This window comes from Lepus europaeus, chromosome X (assembly GCF_033115175.1).
Source record: "Lepus europaeus isolate LE1 chromosome X, mLepTim1.pri, whole genome shotgun sequence".
NCBI classification, from domain to species: Eukaryota; Metazoa; Chordata; class Mammalia; order Lagomorpha; family Leporidae; genus Lepus; species Lepus europaeus.
Genome location: NC_084850.1, coordinates 110,778,543 through 110,797,610, shown reverse-complemented (window position 1 = coordinate 110,797,610; position 19,068 = coordinate 110,778,543). Strand labels below are relative to the sequence as shown.

Genomic DNA, 19,068 nt, shown 5'->3' with positions numbered 1-19,068 from the left:
GAAGTCTTTCACTTTCAAGACAGGGGCCTCCACTCACGGGGGGGAGGAGGGTTTTAGAATTGTGCCACCCAGTTACAGCTTTGTGTTTCCTATCTTCCTTCTTCCAAAGGAGAATGTTTATCTCCTGCATTGTATGTTAGATGTGTGTTGGAGGGGAAGCCCAGAAAATGTTTTTTTTTCCATTAAGATTCTGAACCAAGGAGAAACATGATTGGTCTTGATGCAGACTCCCATGTATCACCCAGAGATATAGAATTATGAACTAGAATCATTGGTTAGATGGGGTTTTGGGTGGTGTCCCTTGGAGAACAGCAGAGGCTGTTCTATGCAAGGGAATGTTTTAGATCAACTTTCCTGGAACTAGAGTCTACGATTTTTGTTCAAATAGGAACTTATTGGTGGTATTTTCTCAGGATAAAAGAATTTAGGGAGAGAATATAAGCAGGGGACACATCTAAGTAAAAATGTGGTATTCAGTATAGAATAACTTCAGCCTGATGTGTGGAGTATTTCTGGAGTACTAGAAATAGTTCCACTTTGAAGCAGGGAGATGGTTTTGGAACTCTCTGTGAGTCACTGACTTAGGTCCACCCCCAAGGACAGATGCACCACCTTCTGCTCAAGGAAGTTTCCCTTTGGTGCAGGGCAACTTTCCAGAAGAGGAAGTAGCTGTGAGCCTGTTGTGAGTGTAGTAACAGTACTGAGGCAGTGTTGCTTCCAGTAAGGATTTTATTATAAAGTGGAGAAATCACACATTCTAATTCATACAACACACTGGCCAAATCGACCACCCAAGGTTCCCAAAGTACCTCTGGTGTTCCTCACGACGTGTCCTAGCCACAAAGGGCGGATTCCCACAGCATCCACATGGGTGGTGCCTCTGAGCTGAAGAATGCAGGTCTCAAAGGGTGAGTAGAGTCTTGGCTTCAGGCAAGCAGGGCTTCGATGTCAGGCAATCTCAGAGCCTTAGCATTGGGAAAGCAGACCTCGTCGTTGAGTGAGTTCAGAGTCTCAGCGTCGGGCAAGCACATGGCTGGCTGGGAGAACTCTCTTGTGGGAAGGTCTGAGAGCAGTGAGTCAACCCGGGACTTTTGCCCTGCTGCTCTCAGGAGAGTCTGTTCAGAGAGTCTCCCTGGGCCTCTTCAGTCAGCAGTTTATATACCTTTTGGCAGTCAATGTAGGGCTGATCAAGTCCCCAGAAGGCCATGGGTGGTTCTTCTCAAGTCCATGCAGATCTCCTGCAGTCAGCTTAGCTCTTGCTTAGTTCTTGTTAATATTATGGTGAAGCTGTTTAATTTCTGCTCCTTATAGAGCCATTGGTCAACATTCACAGCAGCTGGGTGGCATGCACTTCTGCATGGTGAAAGGCATTGAGGTGGGACAATAATAGCATTCACAACAAGGCAAACATAAGCAAAGGGATATTTGGTGAACAGGAGTGTGGATAGTGGCTGAGACATTTACTCCCCACTGGACATCCATGTGTGTTGCACACCGGCCAATGACTATGATGCAGTCAAAGGGCAGAACAAAGGGCACTGAAAGAACTACAAGAAACATAAAGTCAAGATAAGAAAAGCAGGGATTAGGGGACTCTTTCCATGATAGCACAAGAATACCACTTCTCACTTGCTTCTTGCTTTTATTAACGGTGTAGGGTTGATCATCAACTAAAAGTTACAGAAACTATAATAGGATGTGAAATTTGCAAAAACACTGAAACCAAAACTCCATACAATCATACCAATAAGTAACATATTTTCTATAGATGAAAATATAAACAAAAATATTAGCATCTTCTGACCATTCATCAGAGTGTGATGGCCCCAGGGCCATCTAGGGTGAGCATCGAGTGACCTTTCCAAACTACATCACTAAAGAGGAACAGGTGCTGATGTGTCCAGCCACCTATGACTGTGATTTTCCTTCAAGTCATATACTCTTTGTTCCCTTGATGACTGCTTGATAAGAAGGTCAGGCCCAGGGCATGTTTATTGCATTGCCAATGCGGCCTGCTGGTCAATCAGTCACAAGCACCTTCTAACTCAAGGGAATGGTACAGCAAACAAGTTAACTTGTACAGGAAAACACAAAACTTCAACATATATGTTTTGCCATATTTCTAAGCCCCTTTACAAATAAATGGGGTCAGGTGGCAAAAGGCTTGAAGAAGCCGTACTTGTCATGTTTGAGCCAAAGCACTTTTGAGTCCTCTAGTCCCTCTCTTTCCCTGTCTCAGCAATCATGAAGTCCAAGTTTTGAGATATTAAACTCTCCATAGAACTGTGTTGCTGAATAACCTTGTGGAGCAGGGCCACCTCAACATTCACCTTCTCAAAATAAATCATTGTTGTGTTAAGCCACTAGTTTGAAGGTTAACCTGTTATCATAGTCCATTAAAGTTCAATTAGGTAAGCAGAATCACTAAAAGTGACATGGAATTTGGAATTTATAAAAATCATTAGACCTTATGCATTTATGGGAGCTAGTGAGAAACTGTATAGGAAACTGTTGTCTCTGCACATGGAAATGAGCTTGAAGTCCCTGTAAATAACAGGGCCTGCAGTCAAAGAATGTTGGACATGAAGCATGAGACAGAAAGAACAAACTGGAACCCACAAGGACAAACTGGAAACCACATATTACTCATCATTTCCAGCTCCAGTGAGGCAAATGACCTGCAGAAGTCAACAACTATCTTAGAACTTAAAGAAGCTGAAGAAAGTCAGGAAGGGCTGCATCATCTGGGGGCCCAGGTGTATGTCAACAAAGTGAACCAGCAATTCAGTGGAAATATACACACCTTGCAGCACTGCCTAGCTCCTTCCACTGACCTTCAGAGGATAATGGCTTCTACTTCACCTTTATCTTCTGAACTCTCATGTAGCCAACCATACATAAGAGCCACAAAGGAAAGGAATTCTAAGAAATTTAGTTCCATGGTTCCCAGTTAGCTAAGTGGACATACGAAGCCACCAGACGCTTCTACAAGAGTGTTTGCCAGAATAAGTTGTCCCTGTGATGGGACAACTGGCCACAGATTGAACACTTAGGCATTAGGCCATTCACCAGGATAAAGTAGTAGCCCATGGAAGACACACTGGAATATTGATGACCATCTCCCCTGGAGTCCGGTCAGGGAAAGGCTAGAATTTACAGCCACTGTCCAGCTGTTTTACACTACTTGAATTGTCCTTTAGAATGAGTTTTAAATTATAAAAGGTATAAGGTAAGTACACTGTATTCTATACTTCGCTAATTATGAAAGCAAATGGGTCTACCTTTCATTGGCACATAGACTAAATGTATTCAATTATGGCCACCTCCTTGTTTTCCCGGGCTCACAGCTAACCTACATTTTCCAGTTTCCCTTACAGCAAGTTGGGGCTATGTCACTGATTGCCAATGGAACATGGGAAGAAGAATACATGCCACTTTCAGGACTGCAGATTGCCAAGACCTAAAGAGAACTTCAAAACCACCAGATGACAGGAGCCAAGATTTTTGCATGCTGTGTAGAGCAAGCTCATCCACTCACTCTTGATGGAATATAACATGAACAAGAAATAAACATTTGTCCTGTTAATCAACTCAGATTTGGGATGTCTTTGTTATGACAGTTAAAAATCTAGACTAACACAATCAGTATATTTTCCTTTTTTCCAAAGAAACCTTTTATTTAAGGAATACAAATTTCACAAGTACAACTTTAGGAATACAGTGATTCTTCCCACCATACCCACTCTCCCACCCACACTCCCACCCCTCCTCTACCTCCCTCTCCCATTCCCAGTCCCATTCTCCAGTAAGATTCATTTTCAATTAACTTTATACACAGATGATCAACTCTATACTAAATAAAGATTTCAACAATGTGTACCCCACACACAAAAAAAACCCTGAGAACAAGTTTTACAGTTAACTCTCATAATACAACTCATTGAGGACAGAGGTCCTGCATGGTAAGTTAGTGTACAGTGATTCCTATCATTAATTTAACAATTAACACTCTTATGCATGACATCAGTGACCACCTGAGGCTCTTGAACAATCAGTATCTTTTCATAAACAATAATATAGAAATTTCTGCTGCACCAGCTCGTGTCCACATGCCCAACAACCAGTTGAGCAGTTTCTCTGCTCTGGCTGGGAGAACTGACAGGGGACTGGGTGCTCATGACTGTGGGAGCCTTGTGTGCTTGGACTGTGAAAACACTGCGGCTGTATGGGAGCATGCAGGGAGTGGCTGGGACTTTGAGCAGTCACTGTGGGCAGCTCCACATGCTCAGGACTCCCTGATTCCCTGGTGAAGGTCATTGCTATGCTCACATCAAGGACTGCACAGATCCTTTGTGTGATTCTTGCAGCAGCTTGATGAATATTGTACCCACTGGGGCTAGCGCCCAGGCACTGGTCTCCTTTGAGGAGAGGAGGAGAGCACGAGACAAGGCCAACAGAGCAGAACAAACCTCCCCATTGATTAAAAAAATGAAAAGATTTACCATGCCCAACCTGGGTGTCACCTTGAACACTCCCTTCATCCTGGAGCACTGAACAGAGCTCCCTGGCCACACTGACTGTATGTCTCTGGGTATTCACTGAAAGAGCAGACACTCCACTAAGGCACAAAGGCATAGTCCAAAGATAAAGCCATCACAGGGAGAGGGGTTCCAAGATGGTGGAACAGTGACAGGATGATCTGTCTTAAGCAGGGTAAAATTAATATTAAAAAAGGAAAAAAAGCACATTCTCAGGATAAAACTGTGGGACAGCCATGGTGGGAGACCACTCCAGAGTAGTAGAGGTGGTCCGGACCCATGCTGAGAGAACAAAAACAAAACAGAAGATACGCCAATTTGGATCTGGTGAGGAGGACGCCCACCCCAGCAAGCCAGGTGAGAGGGGACTACACGGGCCCGTGACACTGCTGATACATTGGGAGGGAAAGCTTAGTGAACTACTACTGGAGTTCCACGTGGATCTCTCATGAGTGGGAAATAAAAACAGAGGGACAAAAAAAAAAAAAAAAAAAAAGAGGCCACGCATCTCTCTCTCTCCCTTCCCCCATGAGCACTACAGGGAGACCTATGGCCAGCAGGGGCAGAGCTGACACCATTGTTGGACACAGGAAGGGAGCAGCAGACCCAACTCCAGTGTCAGCTGCACCACATCAGTTGTTCAGCAACAGAAGCAGAGGGGAAATGCCGCGTAAGGGAGCCTGTAACCCGCGCAGCACAATCGAGAAGTGAGCGGGGCTGAAACAGGCGAGTTACTGGTGTGCCTGTAAAACAGATATAACCAGAGTGAAAAGAAGTCTACAAATGCCGAGAAACAAAAGGGAAAATCCAAAAATCAAAAATAAGGAAGACATTATGAGCATCCACAAAGGAACACTACATTTCAATATTAGAATATGAAGATGAAAAGATCGAGGAAATGCCAGAAACGGAATTAAAAAAACTAATCATCAGATTACTCAGAAGCAATCAGAAGAAAATTCAAGAACTAAAGAAAACTATATATAATATGAATGAAATTTTTCACATGAAATTGAGATTTAAAAGAGAAATCAAAATGAAATACAGGAATGAAAAATTCAATAGATCAAATAAAAAATGCAGTGGAAAGTCTTAACAACAGAGTAGGTGAGGCAGAAGAAAGAATATCCGAGCTATAAGACAAATCTCTGGAAATTTTATAGTCAGACCAAAAATGAGAGGAAGAAATGGAAAACTAAAAAAACTTTTGGAGATCTACAGGATCAAATAACCCAACATATGGGTCTTAGTAGTTCTTGAAGGCGTGGAAAGAGAGAACGGATTAGAAGGCCTTTTTAGTGAAATAATAACAGAAAACTTATGTGATCTGGAAAAAGAAAGGGACATCCAAATATAGGACGTGCACAGAACTCCCAATAGACACGACAAGAAAAGATCTTCACCATGACACACAGTCAACACTCCACAATAAAACATAAAGAAAAGATTATAAAATGTGCATGAGAGAAATGTCAGATTACCTTCAGAAGATCTCCAATTAGACACACAACACTTTTCATCAGAAATCCTACAGGGGCTAGGAGAGAATGGCGAGATATATTCCAAGTCTTTTTTTTTTAAGATTTATTTATTTATTTGAAAGGCATAGTTATAGAGACAGAGAGAGAGAGAGAGAGAGAGAGAGAGAGACAGAGAGGTCTCCCATCCTCTGGTTCACTCCCCAGATGGCCGCAATGGCAGGAGCTGAGCTGATACAAAGCCAGGAGCCAGGAGCTTCTTCTGGGTTTCCCATGCAGCTATGTGTAGGGGCCCAAGGACTTGGGCCATCTTCTACTGCTTTCCCAGGTCATAGCAGAGAGCTGGATCAGAAGTGGAGCAGCTGGGACTCGAACTGGTGCCCATATGGGATGCCAGCACTGCAGGTGGCGGCTTTACCTGCTACGCCACAGTGCCGGCCCCCATTTCAAGTCTTAAGGAAAAAAAACAGTCAACCCAGAATACTATACCTGAAAAGTTCTCATTATGAATGAAAGTGAAATAAAGACCTTCCATAACAGACAGAAATTGATAGAATTTGTCACCACCCATCCAGTCTTGCAAAAGATGCTTAAGGATTTGCAGTAACAGAAATATAGTCATCATTATGAAAGAAGGTAAAATCTCCCAGTAAAAGTACAAAGGAAATCCAAAGTAAACAATAGGAATATTTATGGAAAAAATGGCACAGCAAAGTCGCAACTTATGAATAGTTACCTTGAATGTAAATGCTTTCAACTCTCCAGTTAAAAGATACAGACTGGCTGAATGGATTCAAAAACAAAACCCATCTATTTTCTGCCTACAAGAGAAACACATCTCACCAACAAAGATTTCCGCAGATGGAAAAGTGAAAGGATGGAGAAAGATATTTTATGCTAGCAGAAACAAACAAACAAAAAAAAGAGCTGAGGTAGCCATCCTAATATCATACAAAATGGACTTTAACACAAAAACTTTTATAAGAAACAAAGAAAGGCACTATGTAATGATTAAGGGATCAATTCAACAGGAAGATGTTACTATAATAAACATATATGCACCTAACTACATGGCACTTGCAGAGGAATTGAATATCCAACTTTCAGTAATGGACAGATGAACCAGACAGAAAATCAACAAGGAAACAACAGAGTTAATTGACACTATAGACCAAATAGACATAACAAGTATCTACAGAACTTTCAATTATACAGTTGCAGAATACACATTCTTCTCACCAGAACTTGCTCTAGGATTGATTATATGCTAGGCCATAAAGCAAGTTTCAGCAAATTCCAAAAAATCAAAATCATACCGTGCATCTTCTCTGACCACAATGGAATGAAGCTGGAAATCAACAACTCAGGGATCTCTAGAACATAGAAAAACACATGGAGACTGAATAACATGCTCCTGAATGAACAGTAAGTCCTTGAAGAAATCAAAAGAGAAATCACAAAATTTCTGGAAACAAATGAAGACAACAACGCAACACATCAAAACTTATGGGATACAGCAAAAGCAGTCACTGTGAACTAACTTCCCATGCAGAACTTCTGTCTTCAAAGAGTTGCACTGTAACTATGTTTAAGTGCTCCCAAAGGATGTATCATTCTTGGGTGTTCTTTAAATTTAATTAAGTTTCTAAAAACAAAAAGAAGTGAAATTAACTTTAAGATCCAATGACTTTGAACAGTCATTTTCTCGAATGTTGAGGAACAGTATTTTTTGTTGTCTTGTTTTTTACCATGCAAATTGTTAAACTCTACTTAGTATAGAATTGATCTTCTGTGTGTAAAGTTAATTGAAAATGGACCTTAGTGGAGAATTGGAATGGGAATGGGAGAGGGAAGAGGAGGAGTGGGAGAGTGGATGGGAGGGTGGGTATGGTGGGAAGAATCACTACATTCCTAAAGTAGTACTTATAAAATGTATGAAGTCTCTATTCCTAAAATAAAAGGTTTCTTTGGGGGAAAATAAATAAAATAAATTTTAAAAAAGACAATGTGCATTTTCCAAGAAAAAAAGAGGAAAGTCTAAAGCAATTGGTGCTTACACCAAGACATTAGAAAGGCACCAAATAAATGAGCTAGCAATGTATCTCAAGGACCTAGAAAAACAATAGCAAACCAAACCCAAAACTAGTAGGAGAAAAGAAATAATTAAAATTAGAGAAGAGATAACCAAAATTGAATCAAAAAATACAAAAGATCAGCAAGACGAAGAGCTGGTTTTTTGAAAAAAAAAATAAACAAAATTGACACACCATTGGCCCAACTAACCAAAAAAAGGAGAGAGAAGATCCAAATCAATAAAATCAGAGAGGAAAAAGGAAATGTAACAACAGACACCACAGAAATAAAAAAAAAATCATCAGAATTACTACAAAGAGCTCTATGGCAACAAATTGGGAAACCCTGAAGAAACGGACAAATTCCTGGACAAATACAACCTACCTAAATTGAAACATGAAGACACAGAAAATCTAAACAGATTAATAACCTAGACAAAAATTGAATCAGTAATAAAGACCCTCCAAACAAAGAAAAGCCCAGGATTGGATGGCTTCACTGCTGAATTCTATCAGATTTTACAGAAGAACTAACTCCAATTCTTCTCAAGCTGCTCAAAACAACTGAAAGGAAGGGAATCCTCCCAACTTCTTTCTATGAAGCCAGCATCACCTTAATTCCTAAACCCGAAAAAGATACAACAGAGAAAAAGAACTACAGACCAATTTCCCCAATGAACATAGACAGAAAAATCCTCAAAAAAAAAAAATACTAGCCAATCGAATCCAACAAGACATCAGAAAGATCATTCACCCCGATCAAGTGAGATTTATCCCTGGTAGGCAAGGATGGTTCAACATTCACAAATCAATCAATGTGATACATCATGTTAAGAAACTACAGAACACTCTGCCTGTCCAAAAAAAAAAAAAAAAAAAAAAGAAACTACAGAACAAAAACCATATGATTAGCTCAATAGATGCAGAGAAAGCATTTGATAAAATAGAACACCTTTTCATGATGAAAACGCTAAGCAAGTTGGGTATAGAAGGAACATTCCTCAACACAATCAAAGCAATTTATGACAACCACATGGCCAGCACTGTATTGAATGAGGAAAAGTTGGGAGCACTACCACTGAGATCCAGAACAGACAAGGATGCCCACTCTCACCATTGCTATTCAATATAGTATTAGAAGTTTTAGCAAAACAATTAGGCAAGAAAAAGAAATCAAAGAGATACAAATTGGGAAGGAAGAAGACGTCAACAAAACAAACATCCCAGTTAAGAAATGGGTAAAGGACTTAAACAGGCATTTTTCAAAAGAGGAAATCCAACAGAAACATGAAAAAATGCTAAGGATCACTAGCCATCAGGGAAATGCAAATCAAAAACACAATAAGTTTTCACCTCACCCCCATTAGAATGGCTTTCATACAGAAATTAATAAACAACAAATGCTGGTGAGGATGTGGAGGAAAATGTACCCTAATCTATTGTTGGTGGGAATATAAACTGGTACAGCCACTATGGTTTTTTGGTATTTAGTCAATATAAAAGCCAGATATGAAACCCAATTTAGAAAGTAAATATAATACAAGTATTTGCAGCCCCAGGGCAGACAGCTGGTATGCTTCTATAGTAGTTTCTGTAAAAGTATTTACTCATAATTAAAATGGACCATTGGTATTGATTCTCATCCAATTGTCTTATTAAAAAGTATAAATTGCTTTGCGATCTCTGACAAAGCAGGGACACTTCATGAGTTTGGTGAGGGTTCTCATATATTTATTTCTTCCAAGTATTTTGACTTAGCCCTTCTTTTGTAAATAAGCTTTTTATTCCTTTGGTCTCTATGCTGTCCCTTTCACGTTTTCAGTGACTGGTCAAATCAAGAGTACAGTGGTCAGGCTCTCAGGTGGCCCTCATGATTCTTGCCTCCTAGAATTCGTGCCTTTGTGTCATCTCCTCACCTTCAGTGTGGATGGGAACTGAAACGTCCTTCTAACCAATAGAATATGGCAAAGATGATGGGATGTCGCTTCCCATGATTATCTTACCTAAAACTGTGATCTCTTATTAGCAGACTATTGACTTGCTCATTATATATTTTAATTAAAAATTTTAAACTTTAATTATATCTGCAAATTTTTTTCACCTTTTCCATATAATGTGACCTAAGCAAAGAAGTGACATCACATCATATTTACTGGTCCTGTGCACATTCAAGGGGAAAGGACTGGAGGCAGAGCAAGATGGCAGATGAGTAAGATATTTCAGCAATCGCTCCACAGAGACAATAATTTGAACAGCTATTCCTGCATCAAGTCACCTTCACAGAGCCAAAGAAGCCAATGAGAGAGAGATACCTCCCAATTGGGGGACAGAGAAAAAATATTCAGACCTTAGACTTGAAACCCAGTATCAGGTCTTCTATAATGAAACCTAGAGCAGACAGGACCCCGCAGCCTCTGCCTCCAGGACAGTACCTGCAGACTGAGCTCCTGGCCAAAAAGCCACCTCGCTACTCCTCTTTCAACTTCTGGCAGGGACATCAGTCACTGAGGAGGAGAGTGGGAAAGTGACCTTAGGGTTTTGCCTTGGAGCTCAGTGCTGGGCTTGCTGTGGTTAAGACCCAGCACCAGATAAAGCCCAAAGGTTTCTATCTCCAGGCCAGTGCTCATAGATGCAAGCCTGTAAATTTGCTCTGGCACCCAATGGAGACCTGCGCCCTGCTGGGATGGGCTCATTTCAAGCTATTATCACTGCTAGTCTTGTGAGGACCAGGTGTATACCTCTGAGATTGTGCAGGGCCCGGTATCTTTGAGACCTGATGTGACCCAGCTTGTGTAATTCTGGATGGCCATGGGACTGCCTCTGCCACCTGTTCCCCAAACTCAGACAGTGAAGAGTAAGACATCAATAACAATATAGTAGGGTAGGAAAATGAGTATATGCACCTTGGATCTGGTAAATACCATCACTGAGCAGATACAAATTATTACTGTCCCCAGGCCACTACCTACAGATGAAACTCTTGGACCTGTCACAGTCTCAAGTGGAGACCTGTGGCCACAGTCAATTGGTTTTATCCAGCCAGCATCACCTGTGGTTGGTTGCAGCAGTCTCAGGTTGCAAGTCTACTTCAGCAGCAGGCAGCCCATAGGGCCATGGCCAATGTGCTGCATTTGATCTTAGGGTGCTGTGATCTCTGAGTATGATCTAGAATTGTGGCATATGTAGCTACTGGATTGTTCATATCATTTCTCCCACAATGCCAGGCAGCTTACCATGGAGAGAATCAATGTGTGCTCAGAAAAATAAAATGTAGGTTGGTACAAAGACACTGCATAGAAACCTGAGGATAACACTGTGGGTACTATATACCCTTGGTGGGCTTTGGGCTGGAGCTTCTGCAACCCCAACCACACCACTGCCAACAGAGATATCTCAATGACCCCTCCACGACTCTAGGGTGGTACTTCCACAACCACAGCCACAGTGGACTGAAGGCTGGCATTCCCATGACCCGAGACCCTGTTTCAAAACCGCTGCTGAGACCAACATACTTCTGGTGCGTCAGAGAGAACTCCCTGCCCCGTGTCGAAGATAATATAGGGAGACTATATTATAGCATTTAACTGAAAACAAAACCAAAACAGACTATAACTAACACCAGAAGACTATCTTCAGGAAAACGCCTTGTACTAAAAATGCCACTTGTTCAAAGTGATAGAAACAACTCATACTTTCTCACAAATGTCAGAGAAATAAAGACTCTAAGACAAGCAAAAGCTGAGGGAATTCATTACCACCAGACTAGTCTTAACAACAGATGTTTAAGGGAGTCCCACATACAGAATCAAAACTAACAACCATCATGGAAATGTGAAAGTATAAAACCCACTAGAAACAGAACAAAGCATATTCCAAACAAAAGAAATATTTAAATGACAGGCCTAAGTCATTATTTATCAATAATTAACTTGAATTTAAATGAAACAGATTTTCCAATTAAGAGAATGGCTGAAATAAGACCCAACAATATGCTGCCTATAAGAACTCATTTCACCAGTAAAGGCATATACATACTGAAAGGGAAAAGATAGAAAAAGACAGTTCATGCAAACAGAAACCAAAAGTGAGCAGGAGTAGCTATACTTGTAACAGATAAAACAGACCTTAAGATAAAACTGTAAAAAAAGACTAAGAAAGTTACTATATAATGATCAAGGGACCAATCCAACAAGAAGATATGATAGCTATAAATGTATATGCACCTAATGTCAGTGCACCCAATTTTATAAAACAAACACTAGATCCAAAGGGGGAGATAAGCTCTAACACAGTAATAATGAGGGACTTCAAACACTCCATGTTGATCAAGGGACAGATCACACAGACTAAAAATCACATAGACACATGAGTTAAACTACACTAAAAACCAAATGAACCTAACAGGTGCTTACAGATCATTCCACCTAACAGCTGCAGAATACACATTCTTTTCATTGGCACATGAAACATTCTCTAGGATAGACTACATATTATACCACAAGACAAGTCTCAATCAATTAAAAAATATCATATTATGTATTTTTCTGACCATAATGGAAGACTAGAAACCAACAACCAAGGAAAATTTAGAAATTGTACAAATACATGGAGACTGACCAACATGCTCCTGGAATGAAGAAAATTCTCAACAAAATACTAGCAAACTGAATCTAACAACACATCTAAAAATCATTTATAATTAAATGAGATTTATCCCAGATGCAGGGATGGCTAAACATAAGCAATCAATAAATGCAACACATCATATCAACAGAATGAAGGATAAAGCCATACTCAATGATTGGCACTGTGGCATAGTGGGTTAAGCCACCTCTTGCAATGTCTGCATCCCATATGGGGTCCTGGCTGCTCCACTTTCAATCCACCATCTTGCTAATGCACTTGGGAAAGCAGTGGAAGATGGTCCAAGGATTTGGACCCCTGCACCCATGTGGGAGACCTGGATGAAGCTCCTGGCTCCTGGCTCAATCCTACCTGTTGCGCCACATGGGGAGTGAACCACTGGATGAAAGTTTTCATTCTCTGTCTCTCCTTCTCTTTCTGTAACCTCTGCCTTTCATATAAATAAATCTTTAAAAAATAATAATCATATGATCATAGTTTCAACAGATGCAGAAAAAAAGCATTTAATAAAATTTAGCAACCATTAATGATAAAAAAAAACCTTGAAAAAACTAGGTATAGAAGGAACATACCTCAACATAATATATCTGACAAACCTAATATCATATCAAATGGGGAGACGCTGAAAGCCTTTCCTCTATAATCTGAAACCAGAAAGAGATGTCTACTCTCCCTGTTCTTATTCAATATGGTACTAAAAGTTAATTCACAGTCATTGGGCAAGAATAAAATAAGACATATAAATAGGAAAGGAGCAATTGAAATTATCCCTGCTTAAAGATGACATGACTCTATATAGAGAGAAACCTAAAGACTTCAATAAGACACTATTAGAATGGATAAACATATCTAGTGAAGTTTCAATATACAGTCAATACACAAAAATCATTAGCATTCCAATACAGTAATAATAAAATCACTGGGAGAGAAATGTTAAGAGCAATCTCATTCATAAGAGCTACAAAAAGGCGATGGGGCATGGTACAGTGGGTTAAGCTGTCACTTGCAATATCAGTATCTCACATCAGAGTGCCAGTTCAAGTCCTGGCTGTACTTCTGATCCAGCTCCCTGCTGATGTGCCTGGAAAGGCAGTGGATGACAGTTCAAATACCTGGGCCCCTGCCACCCATGTGGGAGACCAGGATGGAGTTCCTGATTTCTGGCTTTGGACTGGCCCAGATCTGGCTATTGCAGACATTTGGGGAGTGCAGCAGCAGAGGGAGATTATTGTATCTTTCCCTCTCTCCCCCTACCTCTCTCTCTATAAAAAATAAATTCAAAATGTATCAATTGTCAGTAAGATTAACATTATGAAACTACCAGAGGAAAACATAAGGTAAAGACTTTAAGACATTCCCATAAGTGATTTTTTTGGGTAAGACCCCCAAGAACACAGGCAACAAAAGCAAAAACCAATGGGATTACATCAAATTAAGAAGTTAGATACAGCACAAGAAACAATCAACAGAGTGATGAGACAACCAATAGAATGGGAAAAATATCTGCAGACTATGCATCTGACAATATCCAGAATACATAAGGAATTCAAAAAACTCAACAATCTAATTAAGAAATAAAGGTTCTAAACAGACATTTCTCAGAAGAAATACAAATGGTAAAGAGATATATGAACAAATGCTCATCATATTAGTAGCCATCAGGGAAATGCAAATCAAGACCACAATGAGGAGTCATCTCACTCCAGCTGGAATTGGCTATTTTCATGAACACAAAAAGTAACAAATGCTGCCAAGACTGGGGAGAAAAGAGAGCCCTGATACAAGGAAGGCATGGATTTAATTCTGCACAGCCAGTATGGAGAACAGTATGGACATTTCTCTAAAAAATAGATCTGCTACAAGATCCTGCTATCCTACTTCTGTGTGTGTGTGTGTGTGTGTGTATGAAGGAAATGAACTCAGTATACGAAAGAGGTATCTACTTCACTCCCAACTTTCTTGTAGCACTCTTAACAAAATGTCAAGATATAGTATCAAGCTAAATGTCTGTCCATGGGTGAATGGATAAAGAAAATATGGTATATTTACCCAAAGTAGTATTATTCAGCCATTACTATCATCAATGCTAGACAGTTGAAATGAGGAAGCTTGACTGTGTCTGGATCTCCTAAGGTAGCAAAATCTGTAGCATGGTCAATTACTTTGTATTACCCCATATAATCTGTAACATTTTCATGCCAAATCACCTCCCTAAAGAAAGGAGTGGGAAGCAAAGAAACTTCCATATTCAGTTCCTCTACAAAGATGTATTATTTATATATTTGCATCAATGTTTTCTTCAGTCAGGGGTATATGCATTTTGCATCCTGACATTTGCAGCAAAATGGATGGAACTGGTGATCATTATGTTAAGTGAAAAAAGTCACACACAAAAAGACAAATACTGTAGGTTCTCTTGCATATATGGAAGTTTAAAACAACAGTCAACCTGAACTCAGAATAGTGATCACCAAAGGTTGGGAAGTGGGGAATACAAGGAGGTTGGATTAACAAATACCAAAACACTATCAGAGAGAAGTAATAAGTTCCAGTGTTCCATAGCACAGTTGGATGACTATAGTTCACAATAACGTGCTATCCACTATATAAAAAAGTACTGGAGGAAGAGGGGAGCTAGTAGGCTCCAAAGACAAAGGAAAGAAGGAAATGGAAAAGTCAGTTGCCTGGTATCATTGGTTTATGTTGTGTGTATGTGTTAACGATTGCACTGCACACCATAAAAAGTACAACTATTGTATGTTAACAAAAACAATTTAAATAAAATAATTTTTAAAATGTGGGGGAAGAATTATTAAAGGCACATGGGCATCAGCAGGTAGAACCTTGAGGGCCATCTTAAAATTCTGCCTATGAAAACTGGCATGCCTTAGTACCGTTTGTGAGGTTTACTTCCACTGGGCTCCTACAGTTTATATTTTGGCAAAGTAGTTTTGCAATATTGTTCTACTACCATAGTTGTACTTGCCAAAAATTTTATTGTATTCACCTTTAATAAAATTAGAATTGTACTGAATGTAATATTTACACAGAAGACTATTTTTTAAGAATTCAGACTTACATCTACTTTGGACTAACATCCTTATAAACCTTGTTTATGAAACAGAAAGATGGATTTCTTTTTTGTTTGAAAGGAGTAATAGACACTGTGATTAAAGAATAGTGTTTTGTTATTGAGCTAAAATAGGGAAAACGAAGGTAGTTGGCTGCATTACCTAAGTAGCACCTATGAGAAAGGCAAGCCATGTTTCTATCCAAGTAGACTTGATAGCTTTGTCCTTCCTGTCCCTTGTGGCAATGTTCTGTGTGATTGAGCCACACTTGGTTACCACCATCAATGCTAGAAACAGTTGAAATGAAGAAGCTTGGCTGTCTGCATCTCCTATGATGCAATCTGTGGCACAGCCAAATACTTTGGATCACCCCATACAATCTGTAATGTTTTCACCTTCCTAAAGAAAGGAGAGGGAAGCAAAGAAACTTCCACACTCAGTTCCTCCACAAAGATGTACTATTTACGACTTTGCATTAATGATTTCTTCAGTCAGGAGCCTATGCATTTTGCATCCTTCAATATTTTAAAATTATATGTGTTTTCTCCATTTTGCCAATTGGTAACTCCAAATACTTCCATGTTTAATTCTCACTCATTCATTTTAAGAGAACTGACCAGATAAAGTTTATTAAAAATATGCTCATTGCAAACAGTGTTGTCTCAGTTTTTAAAAAACTGCAAATGCATTAAAAACTACTGCAGTGTCATGAGATTGCAAATATTGTCTTATGAAGTAACAATGTATAGTAAAAACTGTGAAATATTGTAACTCAATTTTCACATATAAAAATATATTTTTGTCACAACACTGAACAGTTAAGGCCACAACACTTAGAGTTTGAGACACGTGAATTTTGAAACTGCTTGTCAAAAATTTTAGCATAAATAAATATCAAAACTGGTCATAGTGTTTAAACCAAATGAAACAACTTATACCTTCAAAAAGTCTGTTATTAAGAACTTTTCTCAGAAGTTGTAACATTTTTCAAGTATAAATGACAATACACTCAATAACCACAAAAGCCTTGTATTCAAAGAATGACGCAAGATTTTGACCTCTCCATATTTGGTGGTGAAGTATTCTGATTATGTGGCTCCACGTGGTCCTGGCTGGTGTTCCTTTTATAAGCTATTTGATCTCCTAATGGTTTTATCTCTGGGAGAGGCTTACCACCAACCTGCATATTTTTCTGACTTGTCAATGGCATTTTTTTAAAGAGGAAAATCTGGAAAAATACACAAAAAGAATTCATTTTAGTAAGAGAAACATTCACTGAACAGTATTTAAAGGGCATCATTTTCAAGAAGTAGTAACATTATTTTGTCACATATTTATGGGGCGCCAGATGTACAACAGTACATTATTAGCATTCATAAGTCTTTGCAGTCATGATTCTACACTTAAACAAGATCTTTCAGGATCTAACTTTCAATATCATCAACATTTTGTTAAAATATCATTTTCTTCAAAGAACAAAGTATTTCACTTTGTTGAATTGTAAGAGGAGAAAAAGGTGAAAACTAGGGTATTACTTATCATAAACTTTTAAGTATAAGCAGGATGAGTCATTCTGGGAGCATGCCTGCAATTCCCAAATGATTGGCAGCTACAGAGAAGTTCTACTATAATATTCTGGTGGGGAGGGAAAGAGAAAAGGAGACGAGGAGAGGGAGAAGGAGAGGGAAGAGAAGGATGAGGATAACAACAATGATGTATATCCTATTCCTATAGATCAGAATTTCTGGCAAAACATTAGTGCAATCAAAGGAGAGCTGAGTGAGCCGTTGTAGGTATGCAGGTAAGTGGATGCATGGAGTTGCTGCTCAGGGGAGACCAGGGCTACAGATAGGCAGAACACAGATAACAGCTGAAAAGAGGAAAGTAGCTCCAATAACCTAAGTATTCTATGCAGGTGGAAAAGGAAAAAAAGAATCTGAGGAAACACAAAGTGCAAGTCAAGCACAGGAGGGGGAGCCAGCATTCAGGACCAAGGTTTGTATACAGGAGCAAAATCAGGAAAATGAGGCAGCTCAGAAACCAAGGGAGAGAAATATATCAAGGCAGTGGCCACATGTAGGAGAGACCAAGTAAGATGATGACAAACATTTCATTTGATTTAAGTCGTTGGAGGATTTAGTCAGAAAGAAAATAGGATTTCTAAAGAGTTACAACACAAGTAATAGTAAAAAACATCTTTTAATTCCACTTTCCCACCAACTTTTTAAAAATGTATTTATTTATTTAATTGGCAGAAATACATAGATAGAGAGCTCTCATGTGTTGGTTAATTTCCCAAATGCCTGCAATGGTTAGGGCCGAGTTAAAGCCAAAGTCAGAAGCTGGGAACTCAATCCAGGTTTTCCAAGTGGATAACAAGGGCCATCAACCACTGCCTCCCAGAAGCTGCATTAGCAGTAAGCTGGAGTTAGCAGCAGGATCCAAGAATCAAAACCAGGTACTCTATGTGGGGCGTGGGCATCTTAACCAATGTCTTAACTACTATGCTAAATACCCACAGTCCTTTACATTTTTTTGTTTTTAACGGGATGACAGAAATAAAACAAAAACCAGGTGAAGAGTCTGATCTTTCAGAATCAACATGGTGCTAATAACCTACATTTAGCCTTAAAGAATGGAGGAACTAGAGTGAAAAGTTGTAACCCAAAAAATCGGAGTCTAGCAAAAAAGTCTATGAATTAAAATAGAGGAATTTTTCCTGGTATAATAGAGGATTACACACTTAAAAAATTCTGCCACTTAGAAAATTACAGGAGATACTGAATAAGTATCACAAATATAATTTTATAATGTACAAGTAATTTCACAAAATTTAATGGAAATTTCCATGGTTCAAAAAATGAAGAAGCAGGAAACCTCAGAGGTGACTGAGTACTGAAATGACATTTGTTAACCTCATAATTTAGATCTTTGAATTTTAACAGATTTGATTTCTTAAAATGTATGGAACTGGAACTCAGACTCCTAAATAATAATACGAGGACCTCCTAAGGACTATGCCCTTAATAGAAGTCCACCTATAAACATTGGAAGATAAGAAAATAATGAGCTTCTCTTGGCCTGGCAATTGAGTAAAAGGATAAAAATGTTTTGCTAATGTGAGTCTGGGTTCATATTTACATTACAACCCTTAAATGAAAAATTAATCTGTAAGTGGTCCTTCAGCCATTTCAGAGCTAGCACAAGTTAATATGAATTCTCCATGGACGGACTCACTCTAAGCCTTATTTCTACAAAAAAATTC

At 39.2% G+C, this 19,068-nt stretch overlaps 1 protein-coding gene across 8 annotated transcripts in view; it reads right to left on the bottom strand.

Moving 5' to 3' along the window:
* Window positions 1-722: 722 nt before the first annotated feature.
* Window positions 723-19,068, bottom strand: part of RPGR (retinitis pigmentosa GTPase regulator) — an 80,149-nt gene continuing 61,803 nt past the window's right edge. For 3 of the 8 annotated variants that reach the window (XM_062183304.1, XM_062183306.1, XM_062183305.1), the window contains exon 18: window positions 15,125-17,031. In XM_062183304.1, coding sequence (XP_062039288.1) covers window positions 16,837-17,031 — 195 coding nt within the window. In that variant the 3' untranslated portion in view covers window positions 15,125-16,836. Of the gene's footprint in view, window positions 1,548-7,332; window positions 7,390-15,123; window positions 17,032-19,068 lie in introns of those variants that run through there. The other 5 variants (XM_062183311.1, XM_062183310.1, XM_062183308.1 and 2 more) reach the window with 4 other exon arrangements.